The sequence below is a fragment of the Hemicordylus capensis genome, chromosome 1, assembly GCF_027244095.1.
Source record: "Hemicordylus capensis ecotype Gifberg chromosome 1, rHemCap1.1.pri, whole genome shotgun sequence".
Classification (NCBI taxonomy): domain Eukaryota; kingdom Metazoa; phylum Chordata; class Lepidosauria; order Squamata; family Cordylidae; genus Hemicordylus; species Hemicordylus capensis.
In genome coordinates this window covers 125,293,750-125,307,554 of record NC_069657.1, presented here as the reverse complement: position 1 = coordinate 125,307,554, position 13,805 = coordinate 125,293,750, and the positions used below count along the sequence as shown (strand labels likewise).

General features: G+C 43.1%; 1 protein-coding gene across 24 annotated transcripts in view; it reads left to right on the top strand.

Annotated features, from left to right (window-relative positions):
• Positions 1–13,805, top strand: part of SERGEF (secretion regulating guanine nucleotide exchange factor) — a 188,092-nt gene that overhangs the window by 29,518 nt on the left and 144,769 nt on the right. The window contains exons 10-13 of one of the 24 annotated variants that reach the window (XM_053291869.1): positions 4,657–4,806; positions 6,058–6,269; positions 9,653–9,749; positions 10,501–10,620. The exons of 17 other annotated variants lie outside the window; for them this stretch is intronic. In XM_053291869.1, the coding sequence (XP_053147844.1) occupies positions 4,657–4,770 (114 nt within the window). In that variant the 3' untranslated portion in view covers positions 4,771–4,806; positions 6,058–6,269; positions 9,653–9,749; positions 10,501–10,620. 6 more of the 24 variants (XM_053291879.1, XM_053291888.1, XM_053291861.1 and 3 more) reach the window with 6 other exon arrangements.

Genomic DNA, 13,805 nt, shown 5'->3' with positions numbered 1-13,805 from the left:
TTAAATTTCTTGGCAATCAATTTCATGGGATGACCTCTGCAGTGTTCTTGTAACAGGAATTCCCAGATGTTGTAGACTGCAACTCCCATAATCCTCAGTCAAAGGCCATTGTAGCTGTGAATGCTGGAAGTTGTAGTCAGTGACATCTGGGAATCTCAGTTACAGGGAACAATGGATCTCTGGTTCTAGTGTTCTGTGAAAGGGAGAAGAATTTCTCTCTGTCCACTTTCTCCACACCATGCATGATTTTATAGACCTCTATCATGTTTCCCCGCAGTTGCCTTTTTTCCAGTCTAAGAAGCCCCAGGTGTTGTAGCCTTGCTTCATAAGGAAGGTGCTCTAGGCCCCTGATCATCTTGCTTTCCCTCTTCTGCACCTTTCCCAGTTCTACAATGTCCTCCTTTAGTTATGGTGACCAGAATTGTACGCAATACAAGTGTGGCCACACCACAAGTGTGGCCACACCATAGTTTTGTATAAGGGGCATTATAATATTTGCAGTTTTATTTTCAGTCCCCTTCCTAATGATCCCTAGCACGGAATTGGCCTTTTACACATCTGCTGCTCATTGAGTAGACACTTTCAACGAGTTGTCCACCACAACCCCAAGATCCCTCTCCTGGTCAATCACTGACAGCTCTGATCCCATCTGAATTTGCAAAGGTTATTATAGAGGAGTGTGCATACCTCCGCCCTCCTCTGCCCACACAGCTAAAAATGCTAGTTTGTTGTGGGATGAACTTTTGTAGGCCAGAATATTTTTCAGGTGCGTATCCTTCATGTTATTTTGTAAGGAAGAATTTTCCTGTTTCTCCTCTGTACTTCTACACAATGCTCCTATCTGCCAGTTATCTTGACAGACAGAAGTAGGAGGAGGTTAGAAAGAAAATACTGTAGAGAGAATTCTGAGCTCTTGAGCAGTTTATCAAATCTTTTAGCAACATGATCGTGACCACACGGCAGCTTTACGACTTAATCTTCTTTTACTGAAGGGCAGACAAAATAGAGTTGATACTAGGCTTGTCAATATTTGCAATTTCTACACTTCATGAAGCTATATTATTGTTCTGCAACCAAGCTGGTTCTTGGAAAGGAGTTTTCAGGCAAAGGCACTTGTTTGTTCGTGAAGTATGTTTTAAATGTGAGGTGTCCACAATTAGGTTAGTACCAATGTAAAGAGGTTATAACAGCTTCAAATGCTGGCTAAGAATCCTGTTTAAACAGGAAGGTTAACCTTAACTGCAGTGACAGTGAGAGGGTTGACCTGAGGAGGAAATATAGGGTTGGGAAGGGCCTGCAGCTCATTCCCACTCTTTTTAATTGCAGTTCAATGATCGACACTATTATCGCTGCATTTAAATTTAAATGCTGCTTTGAGCAATTACACTTTAAAAGTGTTAGAATCCCACTGTTGCTTCTGTTTACAAAGAATTAAAAGTATCTTGTTGGATTACCATGCTTCTAAGAGAGCGTGCCAATCTTATTGTGTGAGAGTGGATTTTTGAAAATTCACAGATATTCTTTTACTTAGCACATTGCGAAAACCTCCCCAGTGGGCAATATGCTGATTTGTCTAGGCCTGTGCTAGCAGAAGTCTGAACGTAGGTTTTATACTGGAAACTAGGGATGTGCACGAACCTGTTCGGCGCTCCTTTTCTGGAGTGCCGAACCGGTTTGGAATGCTGGCGTTCGAGCAGGTTCAGAGGCGGGGAGTTGTCCTTTAAGGGGCAGGGAGGATGCCCTTACCTGCCCCACCGCTTCCCCCCTGCCGGTGCTCTTCCCAAAAGCATTGGTGCGGGGCTAGAGTGTACCTCCCTGCAGTCCCGGTCAGCATCATACCAGAAGTGGTTGGGGTGTGTGTGTGTGTGTGCTGGCCACTTCTGGTATGATGCTGACCGGGACTGCAGGGAGGTACGCTCTAGCCCCGTCCGTGCCAATGCTTTTGGGGAGAGCGCCGGCGGGGGGAAAGCAGCGGGGCAGGTAAGGGCACCCTCCCTGCTCCCTTAAGGTCCCAGCCGCCTCCCAGGAGTGCATGAACTAGTTCATGCACATCCCTACTGGAAGCATATGAATGCATAGCTGGTGAGCACAATAATCCAGTTCAGGCATTACCAAAACCCGATGTTGTACCTGCATACAGTGTCCCTGAGAGTGTGCTTGCAAGCCTCACTTCCCCATTGACATGCTCAGAAGCCCCGCCCTCATGCTGTGCATGATTATAGCATTTGCCAGCAGAGACAAATGTACTCACGGAGAGATTCTTCCCATGATGTAGAACACAGGTGTTTTAGTCACAGGAAGAATATCTCCTTGTGCACAGTGTTTGTCTCTGCAGACAAATACTGTAACTGTGGACAGACACCAGGAGGTGGGGTTTCTGAGTGCAGAAGTGAGGCTAGGGCTTGTATACTAGTTTTGCTAACACTTGAACAGGACTAGTCTAGGACTAAATAACAGATGCTGTAATCATCGCTGTGTCCAGAGTGCATCACAAACTGGGTCAATGTTACTCCATGTTTCACAGTATGATGGGTGGTAAGGTCTGTATTGCAACTGGATCAGGGCCTGGGATAGTGAAATACAGAATTCCTGATAGTGATAGTCAGAGACATTCATCTCGTTTTCTTTTTTTTAAAGTCTCAGAATGGAGGCAGAGGGTGAAAGCCAGTTGAGCAGTCTACAAGGATAATAAGGATGAGAACAGAGGGCAGACAGACATCCATATACACTTAAAGAGAGAGTAGTAGCATAATTCTCACTAGAGGAGACAGGGTAATAATAATTTGTAGAGACTTCAAAGGCCTCTTAGTGAATTTGTGGCTAATGTGAAATTTGAACCAGGGACTTCATGGTGCCTAACCTAAAACTCTTTCACTACACCATACCCATTACTCAGAAGCAGCAACAGTTTATAGTATACAGTGAACAGTCAGTTCTCTGGAATGGATCATCCAGCAGGATTCTGGTTCAGCAGGATTAAATCTGGACATGGCAGACAGAAATTTACTATGGCCTATAAACCGAGGGTTTATAACAGTTGTCTCTATACAACTCCAACACAGCATCCATACAATCAGTGTTTGTTGCTGGTGTTTATCTTTTTTGTTTCTTTTTAGAATGTGAACCCTTTGGGGACAGAGAACCATCTTATTCATTCATTTATTTTTCTATGTAAAATGAACACTTTGAGAACATTTGTTAATAAGCGGTATATAAATATTTGTAGTAGTAGCAGGAACATAGGAAACTGCCATATACTGAGTCAGACCATTGGTCTTTCTAGCTCAGTATTGTCTTACATACTGGCAGCGTCTTCTCCAAGGTTGCAGGCAGGAATCTCTCTCAGCCCTATCTTGGAGAAGCCAAGGAGGGAACTTGAAACCTAGATGCTCTTCCCAGGGTGGCTTCACCCCCTGAGGGGAATATCTTCCAGTGCTCACACTTCTAGTCTCCCATTCATATGAAACCAGGGTGGACCCTGCTTAGCTAAGGGGACAAGTCATACTTGCTACCACAAGACCTGCTTGACTATGGTTTGCCTGATTCTGACCTAAGTGGAAAACTATATTCCCATAAAACAGGACTTGAGAAAGGAAAATAGATTTTGTGTTGGGTCAGGGGGAAGGGGAGAGCATGCAAGCCCAAGGCATAGCCTTGACATCTGAACTGGATCTATGTCTGTAGTTTCTTCAGCCAGCCAGATGCCTCCGTTGTGCTCTGGACTCACACTGGAAATCATTAAAGAGCTATCATTGTGCTGGAAGAGTTCCCATTCTCTCTTGGCAAACATGACTGCTTTGAAGTGGAGCTCCAATAGTCTAATCTTAGAAGAAGAAAATGTAGCTCTATAATAATGGAAATGTGTGAAGTCGAAGTTGGGTGCATTAAACCATGTGTTTGGTGAGAGGGATGACAAATCTAATGAATTGTGTCATGAATCTTCAGCCCACGTTCAAGTCTAGACAACAAATGGAATTCTGCACAATGGAATGTCAATGTTAGGGACCTGCCGGGGCTGCTGTGCAATGTAAGAAGCAGCCCTGATGGTGTAGCATGATGAGTCAGCTGCGGAACAACTTAAAACAATTCTGGGCAGTTTGAGCAGCACTACATACATCCTCTCCAATGGAAGTAGCAGTGCTCAACAGCCCAGAAGCTGATTCAAGTCATTCTGCAGCTGCCCTGTTGCTGTATCATCAAAGCTGCCTTTCATGTTCCACAGCAGTCCCAGCAGGTTCCTAACGCCAATGTTCTACTGTGCGGAATGTTGACTAGTTTTATCAGACTTGTTGCTGTTTGTCTACATAGAGTCATGAGTTTATTGGAACATGACTATTAGGAAGCAACGAAAATTTTATTTATTTATTTTAAATGTTTGTACACCGTACCTCCATTACGCTACTACTCGGGGTGGCTCACAGCATTAATAAGATAGATACAATATAAATTACATCTATCTTATATTATCTTAATATATATGGCGGTGGTGGGTGGTGGAGAAAAGCCAATATGGTGTCAGGTTTGGAAGTGTTTTCTTACTGCTCCTCCATTTAGTCAGTAATTATCCTTGTTTTTATGTTTGTTTATAGTTTCTATCAGGCCTTAGTTTGTGTATGTTTTGACTAATGTTTTAAAGGTGATTTCCCTTTGCATGAGGGGAATATTCATATTTTGTCTAGGGATATTAGAGGAAAACCTCCGACTAAGATGACTAAGAGAAACAAAAGGACATGTTCCAGCCCTGGAATTTCATCAGCAAAGGGGAAATAACTTAAAATGGATAGTTTTACTTCCTCCAAGGAGGCTGTGAGTACTTTGGACCCTATTAGAACTGAAAATAGATTTGATGTCTTAGAGGCTGAGTCTCTTTTATCTTTGGACATTGATAACATTGTGGCACTGAATCAGAAAGAACTCGGTTTGCCGAAGTCTGTAATAACTTAGGAAGAGAACTCTCAGGCACTGGGACTCAACAGAATGCATTACCCCCAGTGGAATCCCCCTTCAAATTATTATCAAAACAATGTTTACTATCAGCAAAAACAGTTATAAGTATTTATGAAAGATTACCTGAAATTTTTGTCAAAATAGATAAACTGAAGTCCTCAATCAGAGCTCTCACTGTAAAGTACTCAGAATTATCTCCCCAGGAATTGATTTTATCCCAGTTGAGAAGATCAAGGTTAATCTCGAGTGGTGGGCACAAGTGTTCGCAGTTTTATTTACCCATATAAACAATTTGGCCTGCATACCAGAAGACAGTGTGGCAGTTGTGGTACCTATCTTCAAAAAGGATAACAAAAATGTTCCATCCAATTACAGACCCATAAGCCTAATTAATATTAGTAGCAGAATGTATGCTAAGCTATTAAATCAGAAACTCATGGACTGGTTGGAGCTGGAGCAATTCCTGGAATATGAGCAGACAGGTTTCAGACCAGGGCATTCTATGATTGTCCATTGTCCATTGTACAACATTTAGTTGAGAAATACACAAGATCTTCCAAATCTACCTTATTTGCTGCATTCGTAGACTTTAAAGCTGTGTTTGATTCAGTTTCTAGAGTATGTCTGTGGTCCAGGCTCCGTAGCACCTCGATTGATAAGAGACTCTTGCTGCTACTGATCAAACTGTATGACAACACAAGTCTTAGAGTGAGATGCAACTGGCAGGGCCAGTTATCTAGGCCTATTAGGACATCTAGGGGGTCAAATAGGGGTGCATTCTGGCCTCTTCATTGTTTAATATCTATGTTAACTCTTTAATCAAGTGCCTGCAGGGCTTAGATATACACGCCCTGAAGTTGGCGGGCAGACAGCTTCCTGTTCTTTTATATGCAGATGACATGGTCATTTTGTCCCAATCACAAGTGGGGATGAGAAGAGCTCTTAAGGCCTTAGCCCTCTATTGAAAGGAAGAGCAATTGGACATTAATTATCAGAAAACTAAAATCTTGGCCTTCTCCAATAGGAGAAGAAAATATATAAATGGAGGATTGACAATCATGATATATAGAGCAGGTTAAATGTTTTAAGTATTTGTGGGTTGTATTTCAGGATTCTGGGAGGAAGACCACCCAAATTAGATATGCTGCTCCTCAGACATAGAGAAGTGCATCAGCAACTCTCAGCTTCCACAGGCAGCAAGGAGGGATGTTCATTCCAGCTGTCATCAACTTATTCAAGGCAAAGTAGATGGCTCAAATGTTATATGAGGCACATCTGGGACCCTATGTTAACTATCCCCACCTGGAGCGGGTACAAGCCAGGTGCTTAAGAATATTATTTCTGGCCTCCAAATCTATTTCTAATTCCACTCTGAGACTGGAAGCGGGTGTTATCTTAATAGAGGCCAGAGCTTGGTATCGAATACTAATAAACTGGTCAAGAATCAACTTAATGGTCTCTGGTCTCCTTCCCTTGTTGTTATTGGATAAGCACTGCTCGAGTTGGTGGGAGAACTGTGTTAGGAAACTCTGTACCTATGGTCTTTTGCCTGAGCAATCCTCTCTGTGGGATTTGTCAGGGCCAATGAACTTATTAAACAAAGGATCTGGGATATTGAGTTTCAGAATGACCTGTTGAGGACATCTAGGCCACCCACGGAACACCCCCCTGATCTGAACAGAAGACCAAATTGAGTGTGTGGCTGGCAACATGAGTTGGTTCAGATACTAGTTAGGATAGACCCATAGTTGTCATGGCCGCTATGAACTCCTGAGCCGCACCAGACAAGCCAGCTCCAAAGTGGATATTGAAATCCCCCAGAACCAAAAGCCTGGGACCCTCCAACACCAACTCCATGACCAGCTCGGACAGCTCAGTTAGGGAGTCAGTTGGGCAGCAGGGTGATCGGTACACCAACAGAATCCCCAATCTATCCCTAGTTGTCAGCTTCAAAAATACACACTCAATATAAGTCAGCTGCCTCACAGGGGCCCTGGTAAGGGAAATTGTATTCTAATGGACCACAGCCACTCCACCCCCCCATCTCCCCTAATCTGTTCCACAACAGAATAACCTGGAGGGAGACGCTGAGCCCACACTGGACGACTCGCCTCCCCCAACCAGGTCTCAGTTATACATGCCAGTTCAGCTCCCTTGTCCATGATCAAGTCATGGACAATTTCGATCTTTGCTGAACTGACCCGGCATTACACAGGAGCAAGGCCAGGATGGGAGAAACTCACCACAAATCTTAGGTTCAAATTGGAGTTTGGCGAGGCAAACCTCAGGTTGCTTTTGCCACCAAACCATGGTTGCACGCATTTGAACATTTACGAATTCCAACCTCTGCTCCATTTAATCAGTTTAACATTATGTGTGAATGTGGCCATAAGTAAATTTAGAGTTCAGAGTTTTAGAGTCTGTATTTTTGATTTTTATCTGCTCAGGACACCCATGTCTATGGTGCAGGGGCTTTGAGAGGCAGATCAAGAGCTATAAGCATGGTTTGTTAATTCAGACATCTGGCTAAGCATTAGAGAACAAAAGTCATAGTTTGTAAACCCATTTACAAACCATAAGCCATTAGCCACCTAATGGTGCAGCGGAGAAGTAACTTGCCTAGGGATCAAGAGGTTGCTGATTTGAATCCCTGCTGGTATGTTTCCCAGACTATGGGAAGCACCTATATTGGGCAGCAGTGATATAGGAAGATGCCGAAGGGCATCATCTCATACTGCATGGGAGACAGCAATGGGAAACTCCTCCTGTATTCTATCAAAGAAAACCACATGGCTCTGTGGTCGCCAGGAGTTGACACCAACTCAACAGCACACTTTACTTAAACCCATTTCGAACCATGGTTTCTGATTCTGGTTTGCTGGCTGTTCAGAAATCATAGTTTGTTAATTCAGACGTCATTCCAAACCATAGCAAAGCTTCCTTAACTTTCCTCAGTTTCTTTTCTCCTTAAGATGTTTTGAAGGTCACCATCCAATTCTGGGACCAGTGTACTGAATGACTTTTAGCTCTACAATAATGTGATTTGTCCAAAACACAAACGGGTTATCGCATAGCTGTCTTCTATATTTTCAAACAAGCGTTTAAAACCCACAATTAAGAGAAGTGTAGGGACTGAAAAGGTTATGTCTATGTGGTCTACATTGCAGTGTAAGTTGCTAACTAAAATTCTAAAAGCAAACCTTCAAAGTCTGTCTTTGTTTTGCTTTATGCTATTAAAAAGATGCCATTTCAGCTTCTCCCTATCTCTAGGAAGGAGCTCATAAAGGTGCCTTTAAAGGTGATAAATTATTTAAGCAGCAAGTCAAAAACTGCCCTAGGAACAGCTTTTTTGGAACACTGAGTCCCTGGAAATTAGGATAGCATTTAAAAAACCCAACAGCATAACCCTAGCCATTTAAAAGGGATAGCATATCTGCAGGTTGGTTCTGGTTTCTGTTTTTTGGTGACATGCTGTACCTGGGCATTTGAGTACCATGCTGAATCAGTATAAAATATCAATATTAACCAGATATCAGTTCATTAAATATTTATTTCCAGAAATCACTATAGATGTTTCTTTTTTTAACATGACATTGGCTAATTGCACAAAATACCTTATATCTCTGCATATTTCAAACAATGTCTTCTGGTATCATAGAGACACTGTTGAGGATTTACTTTGCTCATAACTAGAAGGCGAGCAAGGATGGCTACTTTCTATATTCTAAGATGCTGCTCAGTTCTCCAGGCAGAGAGTCACAATTTGTCGAGAGTCACAATTTGACTCTGTACCTAGGTTCTATAATAAAAGGCCTTCACTGGTGTGGCACATATGGAAGTTATTCTCACGGTCAGGTTTATGGAGAGAGCAGGCTTAGCCTGCTCTCCCTGCAGATGAGCATGCCTGCAATCCTGGGCAGCCGAATCGGCCTCCCACACAACTACTAGCTCCATCATGGAGCCGCTGGGGGCTGCAGGGATCAGGGGCCACGTGGCCCCCGGAAGTTCTAGGTTACGCTGCGCAAGTGTGCAGGGCATTCCGGAGAGACCCCTGAGGCCAGGAGGCTGGCTGCAGCCTCCCGGTCAGGGATCTACTCGTGTGTCATCGCATGCCATGGCGACGGCACATGAGCAAAAAAATGAGGTTAACAGAGTGCTTGTTCCATTAACTTCATTTAAAGGGAGGGGGAATTAGGTGGGCTAGCCGCCTTGGAACCACCAAGATAACTCACAAGCCCGGTGGTTCCCATGATCAGTAGAAAGCAGGCTAGGCTCCCTTAGCCTGCTTTCTACTGATCGTTGGAATAGCTTCATGCACTTGAGCATGGCCAGGGCGTTATATGCAAAACCCAAAGGTAGTTAAGTGACAACCATAATTTTTGGCAAAACCCCAAGCAAATTGCAGCTTTTGGGGGGCATTGCTTGACAGCTGGGGATGGACTGAGCATGGTAGGGCACTTTCCCATTGATTTTCAGACAGTTTAAACATTTTTGGCACCTTTTTTGACCTCTGGGAACCTAACACCCCCCCTCCCCGATCCAAATTTCAGAGAACGGAATCCTCATGAATACTGAGGTTCTCTTGTAAATTATATGTGAAGAGATCTATAGTTTGAGGAAAGCATGTTGTAGAAAGCACTCTAGAAGATGCAACTGTTCTCTCTTAGTGATGACGATGATGAGATTAACAAATCAATTGTCACAGCTTCTCAGGTGGCACAGGATGTGGAGTGGAGTCTTTAGGAGCACTGGTGGGAACTGAAGCAAGGTGCTGGGAATGAGCCAGGTCAAAGGAACTGCAGGTAAGATAGTCCATGAAGGGAACTGTAAGTTCAGGGAGTCTCAGAAAACAGATTTCTGGGGCCAGAGGCAGCAGCTGTAGTAATCTGTTGTTCTAGCAAGGTGTGAATGGCAGAAGGAACCTTATACAGACTGCTGCTATGGCACTGTGAGTCCCTTGATTAGCCCCAACAGCTGTGCATGGCCCCTCCTTTGATTATGATGAGCTTCTTCTCACAAGCAGACTTGCGATAGCCCTGGCCTGGCTGCAAGACGCATGCTCCTCCACCATTGTTGCAGTTCTGTCCAGGCTTTTCAGCACTGGCAGATGCTGGGCCCCTCTTTGGGATCAGAGTTTGGGGTCAGCCTCTCGGGGTCCTTCACTGGTAATGGTTGGGCTTCAGAGCCTCTGCTTTCATCCTGGGGTTCTTTGTGGGGTGTTGGGGCTGGGGATCCCACCCACCCCGGTCCTGGAGATACCACCCCCCCGGTCCTGGCGATACCAGATCTGCCTCTGGCAACATATTTTCCTGTTTGTCCAATGACATGTGCCCTTCGGGGGACTCTTTGGGCTTCCCTCATGGAGGGTAGCCAGGTCCTCTTCCAAGTCTGTCTTGGGTATGCCTGGGTGGATCATGACATCAATTCAGACTAAAATAAGACAAGTTCAACATAAAATAGCTTGGAACAAACTTTGAACTGTGAAAATAGCTCATGTAGGCTTTCTCCCCCCATTATTAATATTTATAGCGCTACATATTTTATTGCGTACAGCCAAAGGCCACCACAAAATAAAATCAAAGAAAAAAAGCAGAGCGTCTGTTATGAGGACAAGGGAACTCCAGTGACAAAGCATGAAGGAAAACAGGAAGCAGCCTGTTGCATTAAGCACTGGTAGGAGAAGGTTTTAGTACATTATTGTGTGGTTGCTTTTTAGGGAGAGGAGGTGTAATCCCAGCCCCTTAAACACATTTTAGGGGAAGTAATACTCCCCTTTTATTGCAAAGGAACTTTTTTCACCAATGTCTGTTTAGGATTGTTATATTCTTTCTTCATCTCATCTCGTGCAGTTATATGAGAGCCAAACTAGATGCAACAGGGCAGCCACGTTTGTTCATATGCCTTACCATTCAGGAGTGGGTCAGGGGTATGCGTATTAATTTTCATAACAAATATGTGCATGAATGAAGGAAACTGAGTCTTGCCTTTTCCTTTATCTCCTGGCACTCCATTGCTACAGGCACTTTTCTTTTCCTCAGTTCAATATTCTCACCCTTGCTTCAATGGAGCAGACTTGTGGACAAACAAATGTAGCTGCTCCTGTTCCATGGCTCTAAGGAAAGGACCTTCTTCCCCTTCTTAATGCCTGCCACTTACAACTTAGGCTTGTTCTCAGATTGAAGGAGTAGGGATGTGTAAATCGGCTTAAAATCGAGCCAACCAGCACTAGAACCAGTTTGGTTCGAAGGCTCGACCTCAGACTGAACCAGATCTGGTTTGGTCCGAGGTCAGCCCGAGCTGCTCGGCCCTGTTTGGGCCCGGTTCGGGGTGTGTGTGTGCTTCCCAAAGCTATAGATTAGAAAAATTGAAGTACTTATTCCTGCCTGTGGCTGTCGTGGCCATGGGGAGGGAGTTGGTGGGCTGCGGTGGCTCCTATCCTCGCCAGCCTCCCCCTGAGTCTCCTGGGCCTGTTTTGGCCCTCTGTGCATGCGTGGTGGCCGTGTTTTCGGCCTCCGTGCATGTGCATGGGCCATTTGCGTGACCACTATGAAGAACTCCTATGAAGGAGTGCTGCATCTGTAGAGGTGTCCTTTGTTTTGTGTGAAGTGTCAATGCAGAGCAAGCCAGCAAGGAAACAGACTCTTTACTCACGCTGTTTTCATGCTTATAGTATCATCCCAGGAGTCATTAGAATAAAGTAACTTTAGATGAAGACATTCTGACATATTTCATAATTATTCATGGCTTAAACTTTTAAGATTCTTTGATGTACATAAATATAGCGTGACTTTCAGCTCTTTGACTTAAGATTGTGACATAGATATTTCGTCTTTGTTCATTTCAGTCTTTCATCACTAACTTTGTCCATTGTTTATGCTCACTAGAAAGACAACCACTATACAAGAAAATTTAGAGCAAAGTAGATAATATAGAGTGAAAGCAGTTTGCTCCCGAACCCCCAATACTGCTTTGGAATTAATTAGAGCATAACAAGCAATTTAGATTTAACCCCATGTAATGTACATTTAAAAAAACAAAACTAAGTTCTGTTTTAAACTAATGGTCTTTGTTTAGTTTAGGAATAGGCTTAACATTTTGGAAAATCTGGCTAGTGTAATAGCTATGTAAAATCACAAATGTTTGTACTGTCAATGCAAATTTCTCAGAATCGATTGTGTGCACACACAAGACAGCACAGCCTGGTGGCTGTACCCATGTTGCAAATTGCTTACATGCGCACTCAGTATCACCACAACACTTTTAGGTGAAAGGTTTTTACAGTGGTAAGAAAAGAAATGTTCTAATTCACACAGTGGCTCAGTTATTTGCCATGTGGAAATAAGAAAACAATTTAAAGCAGCTTCTATATGGTGGCTCTTTTGAATGCATCAGCCTTAGAGCAAACTGCTCTCTTGAAAAGATTCCTATCTGACAAACAGTTCATTTTAATCACTCTTTCCAATCTAAAGCCTTGACTTCCTATTTGGCTATCTATTAAGATTTCAGAAACTGTTTATCGTTGTGACAATTAGCAAGTAAAACTAACTGTAGTTTAACAAGCATTACGAATCAGCCTTCAGAGTAAGTTCTGAAGAAATATGTAAGATCAAATGATAAGTATCTTTAAAATCAGTACAGGAAATCTTTAATGTTCTTTGTATAAAATCTTTGTAATTAAAACAAAATTATAAACAGTAAAAACAAGGTTTCACATCCAGAAGGAAAAAAATCCACAGTACAGAAGTTTGCATATAAATGATGAACAGGTTAATACTGAACACCGTAAATACTATATTGCAGAATGTTGACCAATAAGAAGCTATTTTAGGTGGTTGCATAACGTGAGATTAATTCTCACTTAAATGGACAAAAGAATACCAGTTAAGGTACTTGATGTTTAGCCGGTCCTTTTGAGAGTTACATTTGATAGGTGCATTTCCCCAAAGATCTGGCTAAATCTTTATTTAATAAACGTTGTAGTAAATCAGGAAAGAGATCTTCTATTTCAGGTATAGGATCAATAGAATAAATGGTGATTTTTCCTGCTTTCTGAAAAGCAATATCCCAGAAAACAGAGCACAAATCTTTATATTATCTGGCACTGTAATAAGAGTTGTGTTCTCTAGGTTTTACAACATGTTCTTCTCCTGGAGGAGGCCTATGAAGGTGCTTTTAAGAGCAGTGAATTATTTAAATAGTCAAAACAGTCAGCCCCGGGAGCAGTGTTTTGGAACAGTGATGTACCTGGAAATTAGGACAGTTTACAGTCCCCATCATTACTCATTCTGAAGAAAAGGTATAACATTAGAGCAGGCTCGGACTGGCCCACAGGGCAACAGGGCATATTCCCGGTGCACCCTACCTGTGCGGCGCCCCTGCACCCCAACTCCCACCTTTAAGTACCTATTCTGCTCAAAACCTGGCGCCCTCCCCACATACATTCCAGCGCCCTCTCAGTGCCCCCAGTCCGGCCCTGCATTAGAGGTTGTTTTGTTTTCTGGTTGTCGCATATAAAATGTGTGGGAACAATCCATCAGGAAGTCGTCCTGCAGGAACACTAACTCTCACTGATTTCCATGGACTTACAGAAAAGGAACTTCCCAATGGACCATGCTCTGTCTATTGAGATAGTTATTCAGTCCTATCCTGAATGCTGATGAAAGGTTAAAGCTAGAACTATAACATATCCAACCCACAGACAACTTAATAGAATGTAAACCTCACTCTTAGTTTAGCAGCTAGATTGAAGCCAAAAGTCAGCCCCTATATGATGATTTTAAAAGGATATTGAAAGATTCTCTGGTTTGGGGTGACTGGAGGGATTCTACTTGGAAGTATCCACTGGGTCATGCCTCTGT